Raw genomic sequence first — 23,565 nt, 5'->3', positions numbered from 1 at the left:
AAGTGGGGCAGGAGATAAGCAGCGGAACCTGAGGCCCAGCTTGCTGCTTCGCCATCACCACCTCCACACCGTGCTCAGGGCTTCAGAGCCTTTGTGAGGAACAGAGCCTGGCTGGCTCAGCTGAGTACTCAGGCTAGTCAGGCTTGTTTTTCCTTTAGCCCCCAACACAGACACACACAGTCCTCCTCCCGCTCCCCCTGCCCCAGTCCAAGACCCAGCCCACAGACTGGCTCTGGCAGAGTGCTGTCTCTGCCCTCACCTAGCCACCTCACTCGCTGGCCCTGAGGCCCTGCTTTCCCCTGCCCTGTTCCTGGCGCCCAGCCCCCGGCCACCCCAGGCAGCCAGGCCCAACCAAGGCAGGCTGTTTTGGAAAAGTGCTGGGAGGTGGCAGAATGTGCGGTCTGTGAGTTCCCTCCAACCTGGCGCCCCAACCCCTGGACAAACAGCGGCCGTGTCGGCCTGTCCACAGCGGCCTGTGTTCTCCTTCCAGGCCAGGAGATCCCAGGGGCAGGCAGCCGTGCGGGAGACGTCACTGGCCCACTGGGCCCACGGGGGAGAGGCCAGGACAGACTTGGTGATGACAGGCCAGCCACCCGCCCAGCCGCGCCCTCCCACCCCGTGGCAGGGCGGTCAGACCGAGGGCAGCCCGAGGACCAGGCTCCTTCACCTCTGCTGCCACACAGGACATTCCACCGGGAGAGATGGAATTTACACTCTGAAAAACTACTGCCTTCCACTGGCACACTTCCTGAGGGAAGCTGGGGGTGTCTGTTGCTGCTTCTTGCTGGCCCTGGAGGCCTCAGTCTGAGAGAGCCCTTGGGTGGGGCCTGTGCTGTTAGGGCCAGGTGGTCCCCGTTCTGGCACATGACATCCTCTGCTTCTGCATGGTTCTGGGAACATCCCTGCTATGCTGAGACTCTGCTTCAGCTTAAGGAAACGGGGGATCACCTTGCTCTCCCCTCCCCAGGGTGGAGGTTAGGGCTTGGGGAGTACAGATCGGGGTGGGGAAGCAAAGCAAGGGTGAAGCAGCCTACCGGTGGCACTGCCCAGGAGATGCTGGTGATGCCCCTCTGGGTGGCCCGGTTCTGTGACCCAGGTTGTGAGAGGCCCTGTCTGGGCTGAGGTTGGGTCTGACTGATTGTATCAAAAAGAAACACTGAAGCCACAAAACGGCCTTTTTCAGGCCAGCTCAGTGGGGACTTTCACTCCCCAGGCTCTGAGGAAGGGCCTGGGCACAGACAGGGTCTGGGACTGGCCTGAGCACTGTGAGGCTTGGTGCTTGCCAGGGCTGGGCCCCCCGGTGCCTGGTGTAGCTCCAGGGACCACGGCTTTGCTACTCACTGCCCTCTCTCCCTCCCCACCCCCAGCCCCTTGTTCTAGGGACTGCCCTGGACGTTCCTTGTCTGGCACTGGACGATGTGTCTTTTGCAGGGTCATCTCTGGGCTCTATGACAGTCACAGAGTTTGAGAATGGGCAAAGAGGACATGGTTTTAGTCATCAAGTGGGCTTAGGGACCCCTGTAGCCTGTGAGCTCTTCACTGTCCAGCCCTCAGCGTGCCTGACTCTGTTTAAGCCCTTTTGCAAACTGATTTGGTCCCAGAATCAATGCGTTCCTGTGACACCCATGAAATAGCCCTGAGAAGTGCCTCATGGAGTGTGAGACTGGAAGTCAGGAGAACTGAGTTCTGCTCTCCTATTTGTCGTGTGGCTGTGAACATCCATGTCCTCACTTGTGTAAACAAGCTGGACTCTGCAGCACTCTGGTTGCCAAGACACCTGGCCCAGCCACGCGGCCAGGACTCAGCTCCCAGTCATTCCATCCCACATCAGGCTTCTGGGGCCAACGACCATCCAAGTACACCCTCCACTCCCTGGGGGACCTGCTGCTCCCAGGACACAGCCACAGACCTCTGTGTGCCTTCACACGGGGAGTTGGGGGGGGGGTGGCCTTTCAGGACCAACCCTGAGGGGAAGACCTTCCTCCCTGAGAAGTGGGTGGGACTGGGTGTTGATGAAGGGACTGTGGGTGGCCAGGAGGACCCTTTCAGGGTCCTGAGGGAGCTGAGAAAGCAGAGGCCAGAGAGCCAAACGAGGGTGAGTCTTCACGGTTTATTATGGAAGCCTATAAAAGAGCCACATTGAGTATTTCCAAAATCACAAAATGCACAACATTTTTTTAATATGCAACATGGAATATTATATACAGTGTGAAACCACACGACGGCAAAAACACTCACACGGCACCAGGTTCATATCAAAACAAAACACACAAGTGCTTTTTTTCAATATTAAAACAACTGTGATAAAAACATATTAATATTTTGAACCATGTTTACAATAGAGGAAACACTTCATATTTTACTAAATAACAAATATTTAACAGCAAAAACTTTATACTAAATATCTATTTTGAATTATAACAAAAATAGTACTTATAATAGTTTATAAAGACAGACACAAAATTATAACATTTATGAAAAAACAAGTTTTGTGTATAAAATTAGAGCGATCTGGGCAGAGTCAAGATGAGGCCCAGAACACAGATGCCAGCGCCCAACATTGAAAGTGCTTCAATCCGCAAGCCCATGGCGTGAAGAGCTCTGTGGGGTTCTGTCTCTTTAATGTCAAGTTACAATAGTAGGAATGGTAAGTGAGAACACGTCACCCATCTAATGCTACCGCTCTAAGACCTACGACAAGCACACAGACACGGATGGATGTAAAGAGGAGAGATGGATGAGCCTCGACATGGAAACCCTCCTGTCAGCCAGTCAAGAGCTTTCTTCAGTTCTATTCTTAACCCCTTTGAGACCCAGTGGGGTAAGTAATCCTTCTTCCCTCCCTCACAGGGATCCTCTGTCTTGCCTTCTCTGCCCCTCCCAGGCTGGTGGCCGAAACTGAAGGCCACTGAAGCTTCCCACAGCCCTCCAGCTCTCTGCTCCTTGCCAGGGCCAGGCCTGGCGGGCTTCCTGGTGAATCTGCACTTACTGCAATCAAAAAGCAGTCAAAAAACAATTGGTTTGGGATAAGATGGGTCAGCATAGAGGAGCAAGGACCTTCCAGAGACTGGGCTTTGTGTAGGGGATAAATTTTGGTGCACCATGCAGCTGTTTCGCAAGCTTTGATGAGTCCTTAACACGTTTTTTTGTGGGGTATTTTTTGCCTGTTTTTCAGAATGGGGTGGGGGGAAATTGATAATATTACTATTTTTTTAATGTCAAGTTTTGTCAATAATGTCTGTGCTGCACTGGCTTTTTAAATGATGGAAAGGTAGGAACCGAATGAAATACTTGAGAATGGGTGTCACAGACCAGTCCGTGGGCACAAACCATTCCCGTAAAGCCCAGCACAAGGTAGGTGTGAGCGGGGGCAGGAGTGGAGGTCTGCCACCTGCCCACTGAACGCCTCTGGGAAGCCACTGAGTCACTGCTGCGGAGAGCCAAGCGGGGGCACTGGTGCCCCGCATTATTCTTCTGTGTGTTTTTGATTTTCTCCTAAAGAGGATTCATTGCTTTTATAACATCAAAAGCCAACAGAGAAACATGAAAATCAAAGAAAAGTTTGGAAACAGACAAAATCACTGAGAGACTCACCAGAGGCCCAAAACCATCCCAGGAGGCATCCCTAATTGCCAACACTCAAAATGCCAGTGGCAGGAGCTATTCCTCCTCCATCCCCTGACCGCTCATTTTCCACCAAATCACTTGACAAGTCGCACGTACCCTCCTCCTCGGCTCTCGCTGCAGCGCTCCCCACAGCCACCTCAAGCCACCACGGCCGAGGGAGGGCTGCCTTCTGCTCTCACCTCCCCTGGCTTCCATCTGGTCCCCACACCCCTGAGCTGGGCTAAGCAGACAGTGGCATAGAGGCGGGAAGGGACTTCAGGGACACCTTTCCAAGGGCAAAGGGAAGGGTCAAGGGAGGGATGACGGAGGCCCTGGCTCCCCGTCAGAAGAACCCGTATCCTTCTCCATACTCACCAGCCAGAGTGGGGGCACCGCGGTGGACAGTGACCACGTGGGAGCCGGCAGCAGCCCCCAGGGCCCCTGTGCTAGAGGTTTCCGCCAGAGCAGGCGGGGAGGCAGTGCGCCATCTCCCCATCTCCCCTGGGGACAAAAGCAGACCCACTGGATCTCACCTCGGGGGTGAGGCTCCGAGGTTGAGCCCACAGAAGGTCTGGTGCCTGGGGGGCTGCTCGACCCTTGGCCAGTGGGGGGCAGGGGCTGGGGGTTGGCCACTTGCAGAAGTCCTGCCTGGGACAGCTGGGATGGAAGCCAGGGGATGGCAGAATGCTTGTTCCAGTCCCAGTAACACCAAGAGTCGGTTATATCAGTGAATAAATATGGGGGGTGGGGTACGGGGGTCAGCCCATGGGCAGAGGGCCTTGGGCGTGGGTGTACAGGGAGCAGGGTGGGCTCTGAGCCACCTGGTGGAAAGGTGGGGGTGTCAGTGCGCGTGCCCAGGGCCACCAGGGAGGATGCTGGGAGGACAGGGCCTGGGGCTCCTCTGCCCCAAGGTCAGAAGAGAGAAAAAGTAGCAGCAACAGGTAATTTCAAACGTCCCAGATGGCAAGGGGTGGGCCTCCAGGCTGGTGACAACCCATCCCCGCTCTGCCAAGGGTGACTGGCATTCTATTACCCACAGTGCTGTTCCCCGCGGGCACGGGTGGCCACGCCGGGAGGGGCACTCGCCTGTCTGAGCCGGGGCAGCGGGGGCGGGTGCTGAAGAGAGGGCCACAGGGGGAACCTCTTTTTCTCCCTCCCCATGGCAATCACCTGACCTCAAACTAAGAGTCCAAAAGAAAAGGGAGGGGAGAGACCAGGTCAGAACATCACAAGCAAAGGCTGCAGCACAGCCGACGGTTAACACTGTGACGGGCATGCGGGGCCCCGGGGGGCCGGGCCCTTTCCCGGGGGACTAAGCTGTTGGGAACCAGAGAGACTGGAGAGAGGCAGGGGTCGGGGGAGGGCCCCACCCCGGAGGCTGGCCCCCTTTTGACTTGGGGCAGGTTTGCAGGTAGGGGAACAGGGGAGGGCAAGGCCTGGGGGCCTCCCCCTTCCCCGGGCTCCAGCCCCACCCGCACACAGGTTTATACCCTTCCAGCGCTCCCACCCCGAGGCCTGGAGCCTTAGACCGTGGCGCTCAGCATGGCCTCGGTCTCTGGCAGGATCTTGTTCTGGTTAGAGTCCAGGCCGAAGAACTTGACGCTGAGGCCGTCCACGGGGTGCAGGACGGGGACTAAGGTGATGCGGGGGAAGGTCCGGGTGGCCAGCTCGAAGCGGCTGGTGCTGGCCAGCTCCACTGCCAGCACCTTCAGGAACAGCTTGGCCAGGTGCTTGCCTAGGCAGGTCCGGACACCGCCGCCGAAAGGGAGGTAATGGAAGCGGCCGTCCTTGTCCTCACTCCGCGCCTGGCCGAAGCGGTCGGGGTCGAAGACGTTCACATCCTTGAACACGGGCGCCGTGTCGTGTGTGTCCCGGATGCTGTACATGACGCTCCAGCCTTTGGGGATCTGAAAACCCTGGAGGCAAGGTAGGGGAAGGGACGGGAGGGGGTGGTGAGAACCAAAGGGGGTTTCAGAGGACCCGGACCTTCTGCCTGCCAGTCTCCACCCAGATGTTCCCACTGTGGTCCCAGGGGCCTGGCCAGGCTCTCCTTTGGGCATGTCAGTCCACCTATTTATAGATGTCTCAGGCAGCTTCACAGGACACCCAGGGGGGCTGCATCTGACCCAGTATTTGGGGCAAAGACCCTCCCACCAGCCTGAAAGGTCCCTGAAAGTCAGCATCATCTCCCCACGAGACTGAGACTGAGGTACCCCACGGGGAGCTGGTCTTTCCCGTCGGCCCGCCCCACAGCCCATGGGAGTCTCACGTCGAGCTCGAAGGTCTGCAGCACGGTGCGGTACCCGCCGGAGACCGGCGTGAACAGGCGCATGACCTCCTTGATGACGCAGTCCAGATAGTGCAGCCCACTGAGCGTGTCGAGGCGCAGCGTGCCCTCGCAGGGGCAGCCGCCACTGTGCAGGAGGCCCTTGGCCCGCAGCTCCTCCCGCAGCTTCTCCAGCACGGCCGGGTGCTTCAGCAGCTGCATGATAAGCGAGGTGCTGGCGCTGGCAGTGGTGGCGTAGGCAGCAAAGATGAGCTCCAGGGTCCCATCCTGCAGCAGCGGGGAGGAGGAGCCGCTTGCAACCTGGGTTCAGCCTGGCGGCAGCCCCTCTTCACCCATATCCCCCCGACCCTGGGGCCATCTATCTGAGCCCTGGTGCTTCCTCTGAGCCTCACATTGCTGGGGCGTGTCAGCCACGGCGGACATAGGTCCAGTCCCCTGGCTGGGCAGAGGCACTAGCTTAAAAGTCCCCTGGGGCACAGCTGCTTCCCACTCACTGCTGGATTCCAGGGCTGGCCATCGGCCCTCATCAGTGCAAATGAGCAAATCCCAGGGAGCAGGCACTGTTTGGGACAGTAGAGTGTGCTGCAGGGTCTCCAGCTGGGCCTCCACACTGGCAGCCCCAGCTCTTCCTCCCTCCTCAGGAGACGGAGGGAGGTGGCAGGTGGTCAGGAGAGCTGAGGGGCTAAGGAGGCAGGAGGACCTGGGATGGGACCTGCAGTGAGAAGGCTGAGGCGAGGTGGCCCCCTGAGGACTTAGAGCCCCTCCAGGGCCCTCTGGGGAGCAATGGTGCCCCATGAAAAGGTCTCCCCAAACCGTCTCATTCCAAGCCCTGCATTTTACAAATGTGGACGCTGCACCCAGAGACCGGAGTGAACGAGTATGTCCCTTACTTGCCATGGCACTATCTACAAGTCACAAAACTTCTTATGAAATGGGGAAGTCTTTTGAGCTCCTTTCTGGCTCATCAGAGATTTATAAACAACCAAAAAAAGGGGAAGCAGAGACAGGGATGGAGCAGTCGGCAGTTCAGTGTCCACGGGCACCTGGGAAGCATGTGGGCAGCAGAGTCTAAGTGAGGATGAACATCCGCCTCAAGAAAGGGTAGGCAGGAAGCCTTTCTTGGAGCCCAGAGAGGACAGTCCCGGGGCTGGCAGCCCAGCTGGATTTGGCCAGTGCTAGGCAGGCTGTGACTCCAACTTGAAAAGGTTGCTCCTCCCCAAGGGCTGAGGCCGCCCTCCAGCACGTGGCTTCTGCTGGGCCTCATTTCCCTAGGTGAGCTCCTAAGGCTACTGTGACCATGAAAGGCACTGCAATAGTGAATACTGGTCGGGGGAGGGTTGTGGGTGAGGAGCAGATGAGGGGATTGACAATGCCCCTGACGCCACATCTGTTCGGGATTTCTAGGATCCAATTTCCAGCATCTTTACCAAAATGGTAGAGGGAATTGTGGTGAGAGGGAGAGCCTGGGGCCCAGCTGCTGTGGGGACCAGTTCATCATCAGGACTCTGTGCACAGCTAGTCATGGGGACGGAAGGGACGGCCCCACCCCTATGGGTGCACATGCAGTCCCAGGGTAGAGTTCCGGCACTTGCGCTGCCTGGGCCGGGGGTCAGGGGGCCCCACCTTCAGCTCCTGCATGGTCATCTCCTTCCCGTGCTCCTTGCTGCTCTCGATGAGGATGTCCAGAGCATCCGAGTAGTCCTTGCCCTGCGTGCATTGCAGCTTCTCCCGGATTGCCTTTTCCAGGCCCTTCTGTAGGGTCTGTCTTGCCTGAATGCCCTGAGGCAGGGAGGAGGCCATCGGGTTACCCAAGGGGAAGGGCAGGGTCACCAAGGGCCTCCTCCCAAGGTCTGGCAAGGTGTGGTAGGGAATCCTCTGAGAATTTCCCATCTAAGCAGCAGAGAGCCCAGGTGAAGGGTCCACTGTGCCCTCCCACTGAAACCCCTCTCTGCCAATGTGACCAGTGACCAGCTTAGTGGTCAGTTGCCCCTCCCCGAGGGGAGCTCACGGATGCCCATCTCTTCTCTTCCCAGGCCCTGGGTGCTCACCCGCCGGTAGCCACTAAAGGGCAAGTCGACGGGCAGAGAGAAGACGTTCTCCACAAACTGCTGGTAGACCTCGAAGAGGTGTCCCAGGTCCTCCTCGGGGATGCTGAAGCCCAGCAGCACTCGGATGGCCATACGGAAGGTGAGCTTCTGAGCCTCCTGGTACACGTTGATGGCCTCGGGGTGGCTACTCCAGGCACGCAGCGTGTCCTGGATCACCAGCTGGATCTTGGGCAGGTAGCTCTCTAGGGCCTCGTGGCTGAAGATCTTAGAGAAGACCTGCAGAGGAGTGAACTGGTCAGACGGACTCAGCCCTGCCCAGCCGAAGCGCAGTCCCCATGACCTCGATTAGGGAAACTCCAGGTCCTTGCCCTGACTAGCCTCAGGCCTTCCTGTCTCCAGTCACAGTCCCTCTGCTGGCTCCTCCGCTCTGAGCCCCCCTCCCACTGCCCATGTCTTGAAGGGAAGGCAGGGGAAGGACGGAATTAAAACAGTTCACAGAGTTGGGACATTCAACATCACTCACAGGGTGACCTGAGCTGTCCTTTCTTACTGAAGCCCCAGAAAAGCATGTGCTCTAAACAATGGCAAAGCCCGGAGACCTGGCAGTCCAGCTGCCAACAGGTCTGCAAGGCCATGTGGCCATACCAGCACAAGGGGCAAAAAAGAGGGGGCTGGGCAGGGCTGGAGGGGAGGCTGCCCCTCCGCCGCAGGGGCCATTCCTGAATGCCTAGGCCACGGCACAGATGTGCCCAGCAGGAAGAGAACACAGGTGAGTGGACTGGACGAGGAAGAGGTGGAAAGCAGGAGGTGGCTCTTTTATTCCACTGATGGGAGAACAAGAGAGTCTAAGGCTAGACTGCAAGCAGAACTTCCTGAGACCCAAGGCTGCTCTCACTCCCTGTGAAACACCTATTGGGTGGAGATCCTAGGGAGTCTGTTACTGTGCCATCCAGAAGTCTTCACTGTGACCGGGTCTGGAGGCATGGGAATGGAGGTAAGGCTTTTCACCTCAAAAGATCAGAAAGCCAAACAGAAGGTCTTTTAATTCCCTGCATCTTCCCAGTTCATTTTAAGTAGCCAGTGAGTCTCTGCTTCCACTTCCCTTGCTTTCTGTCCTTGCAATTCCTGAGCAAAGAAGTCCTTAGCCCCCCTGCCCCTCCTCACCCAGATGCCCCTGTGCACGGTTTCACGTTGCTGCCCAAGGTGTAGAGGAGAGGGTGAGATGTGAGTTTATTTACTGGTGGCCTGTGGGTCTCACTGGCAACCAACAACCTCTAGCCCCAATCCCTGGAGACAGAAAGAAGGGGTGCCCCCACCAATGCCAAGGGAAAGGTCATCAGGAAAGGCAGAGAGGGGAGGGGCAGAGCAGAGGAAGGAGACAAATATCCCTCTAGCCACCCCCAATCAGCCCCACGCAAACCACACACACGCGCCCGCCCTCCCCTCCTGCCCCCAAACACAACCACCGCACAAACTGTAAATGTGAGAATTTCCCCTGCAGTCAGCTCAAGAAGGAAAAGGTAACATTTTCCTGGCCCCGGCCCTGCATGGCTAATGGGAGGGCTGGTTTGCAGAAATAACAGGGCTGGCCCTTCAGTGGCCCAGCCAGACGCTCACAATAGCACTTTCATTCCGAAATTCCCGGTGGGCAGAGGGAGGGAGGGGGGAGGGAGGCCGGTGAGGGGCAGAAAAACCAGCACTGTTTGGGGCTGCTCCTGCTACTAAGGGACAGCTGAAATGTAGCAGGATGAGGGGAGGTGGCAGGGGCAGCCCAGGCCTGGCCAGGTCACTCACACCTTGCTCAGCTGTGGGGGCCCGGGGCATTTCCAGGGCCACCTCCCTCCAGCGTGCTCTCTGCCTCAGCACCGCCCCCCCAGCCCTGGTGTTCTTAGGATTCCAGGTTCCACTCCTGGTCCAAGAGTTTTATGGGTAGGAGCAGGGCACTGCCCCAGAACCCAGCACCAGCTGACTAGGGGCCCTTATAAAATAGCAAACAGCCCACAGAAAGTGGTCCATGGGAGCCGAGCAGGCTCATGAGGGACACAGGATGATAATTCTGTGGCTGCCAGGCCTCTGTGGGGAGGCTGGAGGTAGGGCAGGCAGGGACGGTGGGGGCACCGTGCCTGGCCAGAGCCAGCCGGTCCAGAGCAGAGTCAAGGGCACTACCCTGAAGGAAACGGAGCAGTGGCTGGTCAGGGCCCCCAGCACACAGAAGACCTGGCCACAAAAGTGGGCATGTGGAGGGGGAGGGGGAAGCAAGCAGAGGTCCACGCTGACAAGGATCAGCCAAAGTCAAAGCCATCGAGGCTCCTAAGATGCAGTGCTGGTGGTGGTTCAGTCGCTAAATCATGTCCGACTCTTGCGATCCCGTGGACTGTGGCCTGACAGGCTCCTCTGTCCATGCAGTGGGTGGTAGAAAAAGGCAGGCCTGGCACCCGGAAACCTGAGTTTTAATCCCAGATCATCCACCAGCTCACTGTAGGATCATGCCCAAATCACCTCCCGGCCTCACAGTTTCCTCATCTGTAAACTGGTGAGGCTGAACCAGGTGACCTCTGAGGTTCCTTTCAATGTACAAATCACATAAACACCAATATCCACGTGTCCCTAAGTAGACACTATCCCTTCAAAGCCCAGAATCTGGTATAATCACATGGTATAATTGCCTGCTGGGCCCCTACTCACACACTCTGTATGGGCTACAGTGGCTCAGAAGGGGTCACTCCAGGGCTATGAAACAGGGAGCTCTGAGGGACCCCACTGCACCCCAAGGAGTGGCCAGGCAGGACCCAGGGACAAGCCCTGCCCTGTCCCAAAGGTTACATTCCCTGCGCCCTCTAGCGATGGCTGGCTGAATTGCTCCTACTCAAGCCTTGGGAGCCAGGGACAACAGGAGGGACCCAAGGGGACCTGGGACTGAGCAGAACGATTCCAGAGCAGGGGGTCCACACCTGACGTCCAAGTGGGAAGGGGCCCTGAGCAAGGCCAGAAGCTGAAATGACCCCAGGATGCCTGAATCTGCAGGCTCGTTGAGGTGGGGCTTCTGAAAGAACGGCAGCCCCAACCAGGGCCCTTATCTTGACCCATCCAGGAGTCTAACTGGATGCTCTGGGATCCCTTTCCTCCTGGCAGTCCCATGATTCTCCTTAGAGGGCCCCTGAGGGGGAAAAACCACCCAAACGAGAAGCAAAGCAAAGGCAGGTTGCGGGCACTCCAAGCTCAAGGGGCTTTGCTCCATGGTCATGAAGACCACGCTCTTGCCTCCTGCTCAGCCGTTCCACAGGCATCGGGGCCTCCCAGGCGCCGGGAAACTCCAGGGCCTCATCCCTGGGACCGTGCCCAGGGTTAACAACGCGGGCGCTTCCCAAAGCTGGGGCAGCCCAGAAACCACCGCCCACCACAAAGCCCAGGAGGAGGCGGAGGTGCTGGCCAGGGCAGAGGAAGGCCGGGGCTCATGGGGGCGGGCAGGGTCAGCACTCGGGCACTGGGGAAGGCGCCGGCGGAGCAGCTCTGGGTGAGGAGGGGAAGGGTGTCCCGTGGCCCCAGAGCCCATGGCCTGACCGCAGTCGCAGCGGGAGCCAGGACTGCTTTGTTTCCCTCTGGGGCTTCCCTGGGAATTCCCACAAGTGAGCCAAGAATGCTGGACAAAGGTCACTGGGAACCAGCCCGGCTCCAAAGAGCACAGCAGAGAGAGCAGCAGGTAGGGAACGCCCCATGGGGTTGGTGCTGGGAGGGCAGGGCGCGGGAGACCTGGGAACTTCAGGCACAGACGCCAGAGCAGGATGGGCTCCGGCCTTGAAGGATGACATGCTTGGAAACCCTCCCCCTACCTCTACTGGCTTTCCCAGCAACGCAGTTGGCTCAAGACCCCTCATCCCTGGTTCTTCCTCTCCCTGGAATAAAAGTGGATTCCACAGTGGGGGCTGGGGTAACCACCAGGGGGCTTGTCAAGGCTCAAATTCCCTGTGATTGTTTCTGCAAATGTCTCCCTCACACCCCGAGGCCCCCCTCCCCACATCTCACCCTGGTAGGGGAGTAGATCCCCAGGCCCCCAGAGCCCTCTGCTGACCCACTCAGCCAGATAACTGCCCCTTCACAACTGGATGGATGCAGAGAAAGATGGGCAGCCTCAGAAGCTGGAAGAGCCGGAGAGGGAACCCACTCCCCGGGCCAGTGACTCAGACTGGGAGGAATGGAAGCGGCTGCCCGGGAGGGTGGGGGCCCGGGCAGGCCACCCCGCCAAGCCACCGGAGCCGCAGCCTGCGGAGTGGAAAGAATAACAGAGGGCGGGTAGCCGCCGAGGCAGCTGTCCGCACAGCACAGGGGTGACGCCAAGGTGTGTACTTTATACTCAAGGAAGGGGGAGGACAGGAGAGGACGTCACCCCTTGGCTGCCTGGCATTTCCACTGGACCTCCACTTCACCTTGGCTGCCTCCTGAGTCAGGCCCCACTCAGACCCTCTGATGGGGAGGTGCTGGCCAGACACCCACCTCCCCCGCCCTGCCCAGCCTGTGCATGCCCTTCTGGGTCCTCAGCACCTGTGGGAACAGTTTCTGTCCCCGGTTTGAGTCCAGCTCTGACCGTCTCCCCTAACTCTTCCACACACAACAAAAGCACCCAGTGCGTGAAGGGAGGGCAGCACTTGGTACATCCCTGCTGGGCCATAGACTCTGAGAAGGTCTTCTCAGACCCTTCTATCCCTCCTCCAGCCAGAGACAAACCCCCTTGGAAAGCTGAGGCCCAAAGCAGGAAAAGCCTCCCAAGGTCACAGTCCCAGGCATGACTGGCCACACTCACCAGGGTCCCTGAATACCCAGCCTCCCACCACTCCAAACCCACTGAGCCAGTCTCTACCAGTCCTGGGGACTCCAATGTATCTATGAGCCTGAAGGGGACACTCCTCAAGGGCCCAAGTTTATTCTAAGGGTAAGGCCAGCTGTTTTGGCTACTCTGGTTTACTCTCAAACCTTGTCAGCCCCTGGGGCACACCCCCAACCTCTGCCCTTCAGCCTGGGGCACCTAGAACAGATACAGCAACCGGCATAGAGGGCTCAGGGCCGGAGCAGACCCCGGCCAAGCCTCCCTGCTGCCGGCCAAGGCCACAACTGCCTCCCAAGGCTGGGAGAGTGAGCACATACCTCAGCATCACAGTCTTGGATCCATCCCTCCCTGGGAGGAGGACGCAGGAGGGAGAGGGAAGGGAGAGGACAGCCCCCACACCACTTGCCTCTGCCCGACACAAGGGTACACAGAGGGAGGAGACCACTCCCAGGCGCCCTGGCAGCCAGCCGTGGGCACCCTCCCCCGCTGACCTTCAGAGACATCCGCTCTTGTCAACCGCCCCCTCAGAAGCCCCTGATGCTACAGTAACTTTTGGTGAAGGACCTCCGCTGGCCAAACAAAGGCTCTGAGCCTATGCCGGAGGTGGGGGAGGCGGGGCAGCTCCCAGGAGCAGGGCTGCCTGGCCATTCACTGCCTTCCCATTCAACCCAGGTAGGAGCTTCTGCCCTGAGCCAACCCTGATGGACATGACTTTGGAGTCAGAGGCTGTGCACTGGTTCAAAGAACACCTGGAGCCGGTCTGAGCTGGCCTCCCTCAGGATCCTGCAACCGTGGCCCTCTTGGCTCTGCCTCCTGCTGAAGCACCTCCTGGTCTCTCTATCCTGACACAAATCCCAGCATACACAGGATTTCTGAGAGAAGTGCAATGAGCCTGAGCTTGAGCTCCATCCCCACCCAGGGGGCCGAAAGGCTAAGTCTGTGAGGAGCCCTAGGTGGGCGGGCAGAGTTTCTTAATTCCTACCCCCAAAACCTGAGAAGCTGTTCGCCTATCTCAGTCATGGCCACAGAAGTCCCTGAGCCAGGGGTCAGAGTAGGAGGGGCAAGAAGACCACTCCTAGGGTCTCTCCAGTCTAGAGTTCCAAAGCTAAGTTCATCCCTGAGATGCACTATGATGCAGAGAACTCCAAGTTCTCCGGCAGAATCTCAGGGCCACTGCCTGAGATGCCCTGAAGATGCTGGCTCTTTGGTGTAAAGCAGCCAGGCCCCAGCTCCAAAGAAAAAGAGGAAATGTCTGATCCTGTGTGTGGGCTTCGGCACTGGATGTTTCCAGGATGACGCACAACAATCCCCTGTCCCCCTCCTCTGTGTCTCTGGTAACCCTCCCCTGATCTTCTCTACTTCTCTCCACGCACTCTTCCAGGGCAACCCAGCCTCTCTGCACACATAGACAGATGCAGTCCCTCCCCTCAAAATCAGAGACTCCCCAGGCCCCAGGGAGGGGAGGCGTAACAGAGGAGGGGGACGGAACCTGAGGTGGTGGCTGTGACGACATTGGCCTGGAGTCCTGAGAGGATTCTGTTAGACTGGGCGAGGTGTTCTCCCTGGCAGCCCTACCCTTCTGGGCCCTAGACCACCAGGGCAGCCTGGACAAACACCTGGACTTCAGCGATGACTGTGAGGAACCCCTTCCCAGCACATCTGGTCAGACCTCCCAGAGAAGGGGTGGGGTACCTGCCCCAATGGAAATTGTGACGCTCCTAGTTCCCCACCAGCAGGGCCTCACTACACCTGGGCCCCACTGCCTGCGAGTACATGCTACCCTCGGCAGGGTCCCTGCTTGCAGTGCGGGCTGGATAAGGCAGCAGGAGTGCCACAGGGCAGCCCCAACCCTGGCCAAATTGGGTCTACCAGGCACTGGGTCCAGCAAACAGGCCATTCTCTCCAGGACCCATATGTGTGCTCCTGAGTATTCTCTTCTCATCCCTCCAGCTAGATTCCACTTTTCAAGGGCAAGGACCTTGCCTTTATGTTTGTATACCTACCTTCTGTGTTTGTTTCTAGCCCAAGCCCTGCTATTTAACTCAGTAAACTTAAGCTGACAGAACACCAATTAATGATCTGGGGGAGAAGGACCTTTTCATCTGTCTTTTTAACATAAGACACACACATGCCACATAACAAGACCACCACCTGTACACACAGAGGGTCCCCAAGTCTCAGTCAGGATGAGCTGGTCTTTGGCTGCTCCCGACCCCCAAGGAGCTAGAGGGCAAGGGTGCCAGGCAGAGGGACACTATCCATGCCTCCTCTGTGATCCAGCTTTCTGGCCTCTCAGGTCCCACCACCTAACCCTGTCCCTCAGGCTTCCTTCCCTGAGTATTCCTCCAGCAGCATTCTTTGTGTTCCCCCTCCCCCACCCTCCCGGCCCTCCTTCCAAATGGACCACAGAAAGCCAAACCCTCGGGGGCTTTCCAAGAGGGCCCTGCCCCACCTGAAGGCCTACAGCCAAGTCAAGCAGAGGGTGAATGCAATTGCAAGGCAAGAGCCTCCCCGCAAACCTTCCACATCCCCAGGGTCTCACACTCAGGTCCTGACCAAGCTTTCTTCCTCCCAGCACCGCCCCCACCCCCACCTCCATCTCCACCCTCAGCTTCTTGCAGCCCCGGGTGGGCAGGGCTGAGTAGGCTCTTCTCGATGGCTTAGAAAGGCTCTTCCCAGAGATGCCAGTGTTGCAAGCCCTGCCCTGTCTTTTCCTCCTTCCCGACCTGTTTCCCGACCTCTGGGAGTTGGTGATGGACAGGGAAGCCTGGACTGCTGCATGCAGTCCATGGGGTCGCAAAGAGTCGGACATGACTGAGCGACTGAACTGAACTGAACTGAACTGACCTGTTTCAAGTCCCTCAACCTCTCTAAGCCTCAGGGTCCTCTTCTGTGGGCGGAGGACAAAAATGGCTTTCTAAGCCACATTCTTTGGAGCTGGGTTTCTGAGTCTCGGGCTCTCTCCTAACTCTTTAAAATAAACTTTTGGTGGAGTAACACCAAAAGAAAAAAAGAAGTGTTTGGCAGCCCCCTCCCCGCCACTCCCGAGAACTCTCCCCATCTGCCCACGGGCTCTGTTAGCTGCTTCCGGCTCCAGTGAAGCAGCTGGAGAGACTACTTCAGAAGCCCCTTTCCCAGCCCCTGAAATGCGTGCTTTTCAGGGGCCGGGTGGGGGTGGGTATGTGCAGACCAGTCCCCTCTGATTTTTCCTCCTTTTGTCTGTTACGAAGAACTACTCTTCGCGGGCCGTTCGGAAGACATCGAATTCTATGGGATGAATTCCTCCGTTCACACACAGACTTCCGGCGGAGGGGACTGCCCACCGTGGCCGTCTCCTGTCTCCCGGGCTCTGCCACTCTTCCCAGAAATCACACGCTGCTTCTCCCTTTCCTCTAGGTTTCAAACCTGGTGAGTCCCCTGACCCAGTGGAAAAAATGAAGGGAGGGGAGGTCGTGCAGCGCCGCCTTCCCCTGTCGCGGCCGCTTTAAGCCGGCGGGCCGGCGCCCCGCCCGCCGGCGGCTCAGCTTTCGGGTTACTGCAGTTCAAACAGCACGTGCCGCCCGCGCTCGGAGCCGCGGCGGCGGCGCAGCCCTGGGAGGGGGCGGGGGAGGCTTGCTCCGTGCGCGCTGGCTCTCCTCCTCCTCGCCTCTTCCAGGCGCTCGGGAAATCCACAGGATAAACACCCACTTTCTCTTCCTCTTTATGGGAGGGGGGTAGGTGCGCTTTGATCCCCCGCCGCCTCCTCGGCTGTTATCCCACCCCTCGTACTTCCCCCTCGGCCAGATCCGAGCGCGGTGGCCCAAATTTCACCTCGCCCCTCCCAGGCAAGGCCCAGCAACCTCTGTCACAAGGTGCCCCCAGCCGCCTGCGCCTGCTTGCGGTGCCCTTAAAGCAACCTGCAGCAGGGGAGGCTACGTGTGATTTTAGAATGAGCCGTTTCTAGTCCTCGGGATTCCAAGGGGCGATAAGGAGGAGCGCTTGCCACCGTCCGCCCTCTCTTTTTGTCCAGGTTTGTGGAGCACGGCGAGGACAGGCTTTGGACGCCCCTATCGCCGCATGTTCAAGTTGTCCAAACCAACTCCCAATGACCCTCCCTTTGGGCCTGGTAGCGCGCACGGTGCGGTGGGTCAGCAAAAGGGCAGACCCGGAGGAGGCCTGTGCAGGCCCTGGATCTGGGGTCGCAGCTGTATAGGCAGGGAGCTTCGGGATTCTCCCGCATGGTGTGCGAATACGGGTGCGGATTCTGGTGGGGACGTCACCGGGGCCCCAAGAACTCCTTACTCCGAGGGGGTGCACGCGAGAAGAGGATCAGAGCACGGTTGCGGAGCTCTTACCTTGCGCTTGTTCCGGTGGATATCGCCGATGGAGTTGGACACCGTGTTCGGGCCCAGCAGCATGCGTGTGCTACGTGGCCACTCGGTGCTCACGAGGTGGTGCTCGCCCATGAGGATCTTGCGTACATTCTCTGCGCCCGTCACACGGATTAGCGGCCGCCCGAGCAAGTGCGTCTTGAACACGTTGCCATACTTCTCCCTCCGCGACGACTGGAAGCCAGAACCCTACAGGGGCCACGCAAGAACTTTCTCAGGGCCCACAGCGCTAGATGGGACGTCCAGGAGGCCCAGCCTCGAGGGCCGCGGGGGAGGGGCGGAGGACCCCCACCTCGGGCACCAGTTCCCTGCCCTCCCCTATCCCACTCATACACATACGCACGCACGCACGTAGGTTTTATTTTTCATAGCATGCACGAGAACTGGGAAGTGGGGCCTAGAGGATAATAAATAATGCAAGGGGGCGAGAGGCCCAGGGCACCCCGCGGGAGGCTTTTTAGTAATGACTTGCGGGAGGGAAAAGGTATCACGGACCGGACCGCGAGACCCTAAACTAGAGCCTCCGCCTCCCCCCTCCCTCGCCTCGCGCTCGGGAGACTCTCGGAATAAATATTTCCAGGCTCGCGGCCACGGGCTGGCGAGACCCCGCGGGGTGGCCGCAGGCCAAAGATTATTTATAGCGGCGAGCGGTCGGTGCCCCGAGGCAATCACTACAGATGGGGGTTGGGGTTTCCTCTACCCGGCGGCCCTCTGAGAGCTCCGCAGGGTAGAGTCACGGGCCCGGAGCCGCGATTTTCGAATGCAATTTGCCCCGAAATAACTGAGCAGGACTTTCGTCGCCGCCTTGGAGTTTGGAACTGGAGCGCAGAGGAAGGCGCTTCCCGCGGGGCGGGGCGGGGCGGGGCTGGGCGGCCGTCACAGGTAACCGGATCCCCGGCGGCGGCGCGAGCCGAGCAGAGCCAGGCCCCGGCCCGAGCCGGGCGCTCGGAGGAGCTGGCGGTGCTGGCCCCGCGAGGGTACCGGAAACCGAGGGGACCTCCGAGGGGCGGGGGCAGGGGCGTCCCGCTCACCTTTGACGTCGTTGCTCGCCACCCAACCCCGCATTAACCCTTCTCCAGCCGCGGCTACAACCCGGAGAAGGGGGAGGGGCGCCACCTGTCAGGCTGTCCCGCCCGCCCGCCAGCAGACGTGCAGATGCGGGCTCCAGACCTGCGGGGTCATGCATCCCCCGAAGGGACCCTCGGCTTCCTCTTTTCCCCGGTTGGTCCCCCTCCTCACTTTCCTTTCTTCGGCGGAAAAGTATTCGCCAGTTAGATGTGTACACACCCCAGCCCCGCCGAAAAGTGACTCTGCAGAACCCGGAGCCCTAATCACTTTTCCACATGTGCCTCCGGCCCGGGCGCGCGACAGGGAGCGAGCCCGGAGCGCCCGCGCCTCCAGGTTGGCGGGTGGGGGAGAACTCCCGCCACTCTGCGGCACTTCTAGGCGGCGTCTACCCCTTTAAGAGAAATCTAGGCGAGGGTGGAGGTGCGACCAAAGGGGGTTGAGGAGCGGGGCTCCTTCACCCTGCCCGAGGTACCGGTCTCTCTCACTCCGTCTGACTCTCCTTCGCTCCTCTCCTGCGTTTCCTCTGTTTTTCTTTTCTTTCGACACAAAAGTTGGGTTGTGAATTTTCCGAGGTCGCCGCCGCCTTTCTCCCGCCGCACCACCCCCCCGCCTCTGATCTGCCTAACTATAATTAAAGTGCGTTTTTTGTGGTATTAATAAAGGGTTATTTGTCCGCCGTTTCCACGGTCTTCACAAAGAGGACTTTCATAGGGGCGGCCGCTCGGGCCGCGAGTCCAATTTATACAAAAATGTTGTATTTTTAGCCCTGGGCTCTGTTTAGATGGCGCACGGTGGAAACGGAGAGCCCTTGGAGGTCCCCCAGTAAAATCTGATAAATGACTCCGAAAAAATAAAGCTGGGATTCAGAGGGTTCCCATTAACCCCTTCACTGCTCCTCTACACGCATCTCTCATTACCCGCCAGCCGGGAGGGTCAAGGGGCCCCCGGGGGCGGACGGATGGGGAGGCGTAGGCCTGCTTCCCCCTCCCCATCTTACAAGCGAGTTGGACGCGGAGCCCCAGAGGCCCTTGTGGGATTCGGAGAAAAGGTCAGGGGGACGTTGGTGGCCGGGGGAGGGGGGGTAAAGAAAGGGGGGGCCAGACCGCGAATTCGGCAGATTGGCTATAACAAGGCAGGGGCCGACGCCCCTGTGAATTATTTTATTTCCTAAATTCTCGGCCAAAAGCGTAGACCACCGCTGCAGTTAACCCTTTAAGTGTGTTGGCACAGGAGAGGCTCTGGGGATTTCTTCACAGCGGTGGGGGCGGGGTATGTAGGTCTCACTGGTTGATATGAACCCCACCTTGCTGCACGAACCCCAAAGAGATGAGTTTGATTCGGGACTTGGGAAGACCACTGGGGAGAGGAAGCTCGCGTACCCCTCCCGCCCCAGCTCTGCTGTCAATTGGCTCCGGGCGGGGCGGGGCTGCGCTGGGTGTCTGTGTGTGCACGCGCGGATTGCACGCGTCTGTTAATTTCAAGCCAAGCTTTCGCACTTCTAAACCCACAGGTCTCTGCCTTCACCTCCCGCCTCAGCTTTCCTGGGCCTGGACTGTCTGTTTCAGTACAGCCATCCTTCTAATTCTCATCAGCATCTGCCAGACAAACCCGCGTGCACACGCGCACGCAACACACCTCCCGCGGTTAACCCAGAGGACCCCCATCCCAAAGAAAAACCTGCTGTTTAACACATTGCAAAAGCGGTTGTCTAGCGCTTGAGGAGGTTAATTCCAGATTAATTTCCCCATTACCTACCTGGGTCTGGTCCCCGACAGGCCCACCCCCATTATCGCCGTCAGTGTGGTCGTGCGGCGTCTAACAACAAACACAAACGCTCTCAATGGATCTCACACACCTCTCCCAAGTTCCTCTCCCCTGCTAAACTGTCCCCACCTAGTAAGTAAATAGACCCTTTTCTCCGAAAGTCGAGAAACCTCGGGTCTCAGGCTTCTCATTTTCCTTGGGTTACCTCCTTCTTCCCCCACCACAAAACACACACACTTTCTCGAACCGTGGACCAGGGCAGTAGTACCTGGCTTGGCCAGTACGGGACGCGGCGGGAACAGAGCCCGGGTCTTAAAGCGGCAATCCCGGCTGCCACTGGCCCACTCTTTCTTTGCCTGACTCCGTTTTCGGGTCCCAGGTACACCGACAAAGACAGGGAAGTCGACAGCGACTGGGACGGGAACGCTAAGGAAAGGCGAAAGCGGCTCAAGACGGGACACCCCCTCCGACTCGCGCGGCTCGGGAAGCCCCCGGGACGCTAGACGCACCCCTGCTGAGTCGCTCGCGGCTGGAAAAAGTCGGTCTTGGGATCCAGGGACCTCTCTTACCACCCCCTTGAACCTGCGCACCCGGCGCCAGCGGGCTCAGAACCACGCCACAGGCGGGCCGGGGAAGCCCGGGCGGCTCAAGCGGAGAGGAGGGAAGGGGCGGGGCGGGGACTGGTGCCTTCAGGCTCCCGGCGCCCCCTGGCCGGCCCTCGGCTCCATCCGCCCGGTGCTCGCCGTTAGTGGAACCTGGAGAGCAACGGAGTGAGTGCGCCCTTACCTGTAGCAGCCAGTGGCCGGTCTCTCCGATGAGCGGGAAGCCCATGGAGCCCTTAGGGATGGGCAGCTTGCAGCTCTTGTCGCGGGTGGCAGCCCAGCGCAGCTGCCACAGCTGCTGCGACACGGCCAGCAGCAGCGTCACCGACACCAGGCACGCGGCGAGGGTGGCCAGCGCCGACACCAGCTCCAAGCCTTCAAAGAGCATGTTGGCGGCCGCTCGGGGGATTGGCTGTGCGGGCCTCGGCGGGGGAGGGGAGGGCCAGACGAGAAGGGACGCGAGCGGCGGGGGAGGGGAGGCTTCGGCCGGGGGTCCTGGCACCTCCAGCCGAAACAGAGAAGGAGCAAGGGGCCGAGGGAAGGGAAGTGGAGGTTGTGAGGGGAGAGCAGAGGGGGGCGGGAAATCGCCTAAAAGAAGAGAGAGAGGAGACACGAGGCGACTCGGAGTGCAACTTTGTTTGTTTGTTTGTTTGTTTGTTCCCTTATAGCGGGCTTAGGGGTTGCTCGAGGGGTGGCGAGACGAAGTCGTGAATCAAGCTGGTGGGTTGGCTCTCCCCGCAACCATCACACTCGGAAAACTTGGGGAAAACTTTGTCCAGCGGGAGTCTCTCTCGTAAGCCCCTTCCCCTGTTTGGGAAAAAAAGAAGAAGGGGGACAGAGAACTAGCGGAGAGAAAGTGCGATGGATTTGTCAAAAGTTTTCCCCTCAAATTCCTAGGTTAAAAAAAAAAAGGAAAAAATCCTGAATCCCCAAATTCCAACGAACCCAGAAACTTTGGGTGCAAGGGGGAAGGCTCCCCGGCTGAGGCGAGTGGAGAGGCCGAGCTCAGCGCCTCTGGGCTGCCCGGGGCGGCGCGCCGAAGCCCCGGAGCCGCCGCTGCACCCCCGAGGAGGGCGCGGCAGGCGAGGCGGCGAGGCGGACGCGGGTGCGGAGCCGGCGGCCCGCGGCCCGGACGGGACGCAGCCGGCGACAGAGCCCCGGGCGGGCGCTGGGGCGGCGGCGGCGGCGGCGGGCGGGAGGGGTGAGGCGGGGTGGGGTTGGGGGAGGAGGTGAAAACCCGAGCTAGGCTATTGTATCAATTAAGAAAAGGCAGTCCGTCCCGGGACGCGGTCTCTCGGCTCTGGAGTTGCTGCTGGGGAAAGAAAGGGGGGAAAAAGAAAGGAAGGCAAAAGGAATGAAAGAGGGGGAAAAGCCGGAGGCAGGATTTCAGGGCTGATGGTTTTAAAAGCTTCCCTCAATGTGAATTTGTGCCTCTGAGAGCCAGGCGATGCGTGTGTTTATATAGAGGCGGGAGGCTGCGCCGTGGGCGCTCCGCCAGGGCCCCCCCCTCCCACCCCCACCCCCCCCCCCCCAACCCTCCCTACCACCCCCCCGCCGCGCTCTCGAAGCCGGAGGCGTGGTGAGAGGCCGGCGGCCGGAGCGTGTGAGCGCCCGCCGGCCTCCTGCCCCGCCCCGGCCGCCCGCAGCCCGCCGCCCGCCGCGGACCCACTTGTAGCCGCCGCAGGATCAAACTCAGTTCACCTCTTGCCTCCTCTTCCTTCTCGCCGGCGTCTCGCTGAGCCCGGCACCTACAGACGGACGAGATGAGACACACACACAGACACACACACACGCGCGCGCGCGCACACACACACACACACACACACACGGTGAGCGCTCGCATGGTGCCCGCTTGGCTGCTAGGCTATTTCCCTCCCTCTTTCCCCCCTCCCGGGCCCCCGGCCCCCTTCTCGCCCCCCAGGCAGTCCCGCGTGGGCTGTCGCCCCAGCAGCTGAGGTCTCGGGCGGACCGCTTCTCGACTGAGGGGCGCCAAAAGCCCCTGAACCTGTGCTTAGGATCTCCAGCTCCTATCCCGCGGGACCCCGCCGGCTCCCGTCTCCCGGAACCCCTCAGCCCTCTCAACTGTCACTCCCAATTCCTTCTAGCGGGGAGTCCCCATCTTGGATCCCGACATCCTCAGACCTTGGAGGCCAAGGTCCCTTCCCCCCGCTTCTATACGTCTCTTACCCTACAGGACCCGATGTACCCCTCTCCCCGTCCGCGTCCCGGGCAGCTGACGCTGCAGCCTTCCCCTCGGACACCTCGAGACTCTCTCATTTTGTAGTCCCCTCCGCCCCCTCCTCGCCCCGCAGCGTCAGAGGAACCCCGATGCTGGTGAATGTCCCGCGAAGAGGACCAATGCGGCGGCCCCGGCACCCGGCGGCGGGAGGAGTAGGATACAAACATTCATTGATAAATTAATATTAATAAATAAACATGCCAGGTGAGAGCGGCCACCTTCTCCCAGCCGGCCGCTGAGGGCCCAACGCGCGCGCCTGTGCGAGGTGTGCGTGTGGCCCGGGGCCGCGTCTGTGCGCGCGCGTGTGGCCCGGGTCGGCCCGACGTCTGTGGAGCTGCGTGGCGTGTCTGCGCGTTTGTGTGTTCTCTCTGGTGCTGAATGTGTGTCTGTGCATCGTGCATCCGTCTGTCATCTGGTCTCTCCTCCTGCTGTCTGTGATACATGGAGCTGTGCGTGCCAACCCCGACACGGTCTAGCCCGCGCCTGGCTCGCCCTCTCCCGCGCGTCTTGTTCCCCCGGCCCCCTTTCTCCGTCGTTCACTCTGGCATTCCCAGAGCAGAAGACCTAACCTTCGGTTAGGATGATGTGTGTGTAAGTGAAACTCGACTCCCCTTTTAACACGTCCCCTGCACCGAATACGGGTTCTCTTTTAGAGTTCACCGGAAGAGAACGTATGTGAGTGTCTAAGGGGCGAGCATCTGTGCTGTTCCTCCCTGTGCGAGCGCTTCCGAGGTTGATGTGGCGGGCGGAGGTTTAAAA

General features: G+C 59.5%; 1 protein-coding gene across 3 annotated transcripts; it reads right to left on the bottom strand.

Moving 5' to 3' along the window:
* Window positions 1-2,096: 2,096 nt before the first annotated feature.
* CYP26B1 (cytochrome P450 family 26 subfamily B member 1) lies at window positions 2,097-22,423 on the bottom strand. 3 transcript variants are annotated; one of them, XM_070798434.1, is made up of 7 exons: window positions 22,237-22,423; window positions 20,752-21,374; window positions 17,098-17,322; window positions 7,942-8,217; window positions 7,517-7,672; window positions 5,876-6,160; window positions 2,097-5,522 (listed from the first exon to the last, which is right to left on the bottom strand). In XM_070798434.1, the coding sequence occupies exons 2-7, from the start codon at window positions 20,953-20,955 to the stop codon at window positions 5,130-5,132; spliced, it is 1,539 nt and encodes a 512-aa protein (XP_070654535.1). In that variant the 5' UTR covers window positions 20,956-21,374; window positions 22,237-22,423; the 3' UTR covers window positions 2,097-5,129. The 3 variants fall into 3 exon arrangements, with proteins under 3 accessions (XP_070654535.1, XP_019825501.2, XP_070654536.1); XM_019969942.2 differs by lacking the exon at window positions 22,237-22,423 and having other exon boundaries at window positions 20,752-21,667; XM_070798435.1 differs by lacking the exons at window positions 17,098-17,322; window positions 20,752-21,374; window positions 22,237-22,423 and adding an exon at window positions 13,081-13,739.
* Window positions 22,424-23,565: the final 1,142 nt, after the last annotated feature.

The sequence above is a fragment of the Bos indicus genome, chromosome 11, assembly GCF_029378745.1.
Source record: "Bos indicus isolate NIAB-ARS_2022 breed Sahiwal x Tharparkar chromosome 11, NIAB-ARS_B.indTharparkar_mat_pri_1.0, whole genome shotgun sequence".
NCBI classification, from domain to species: Eukaryota; Metazoa; Chordata; class Mammalia; order Artiodactyla; family Bovidae; genus Bos; species Bos indicus.
This window is presented reverse-complemented; position numbering and strand designations above follow the sequence as displayed.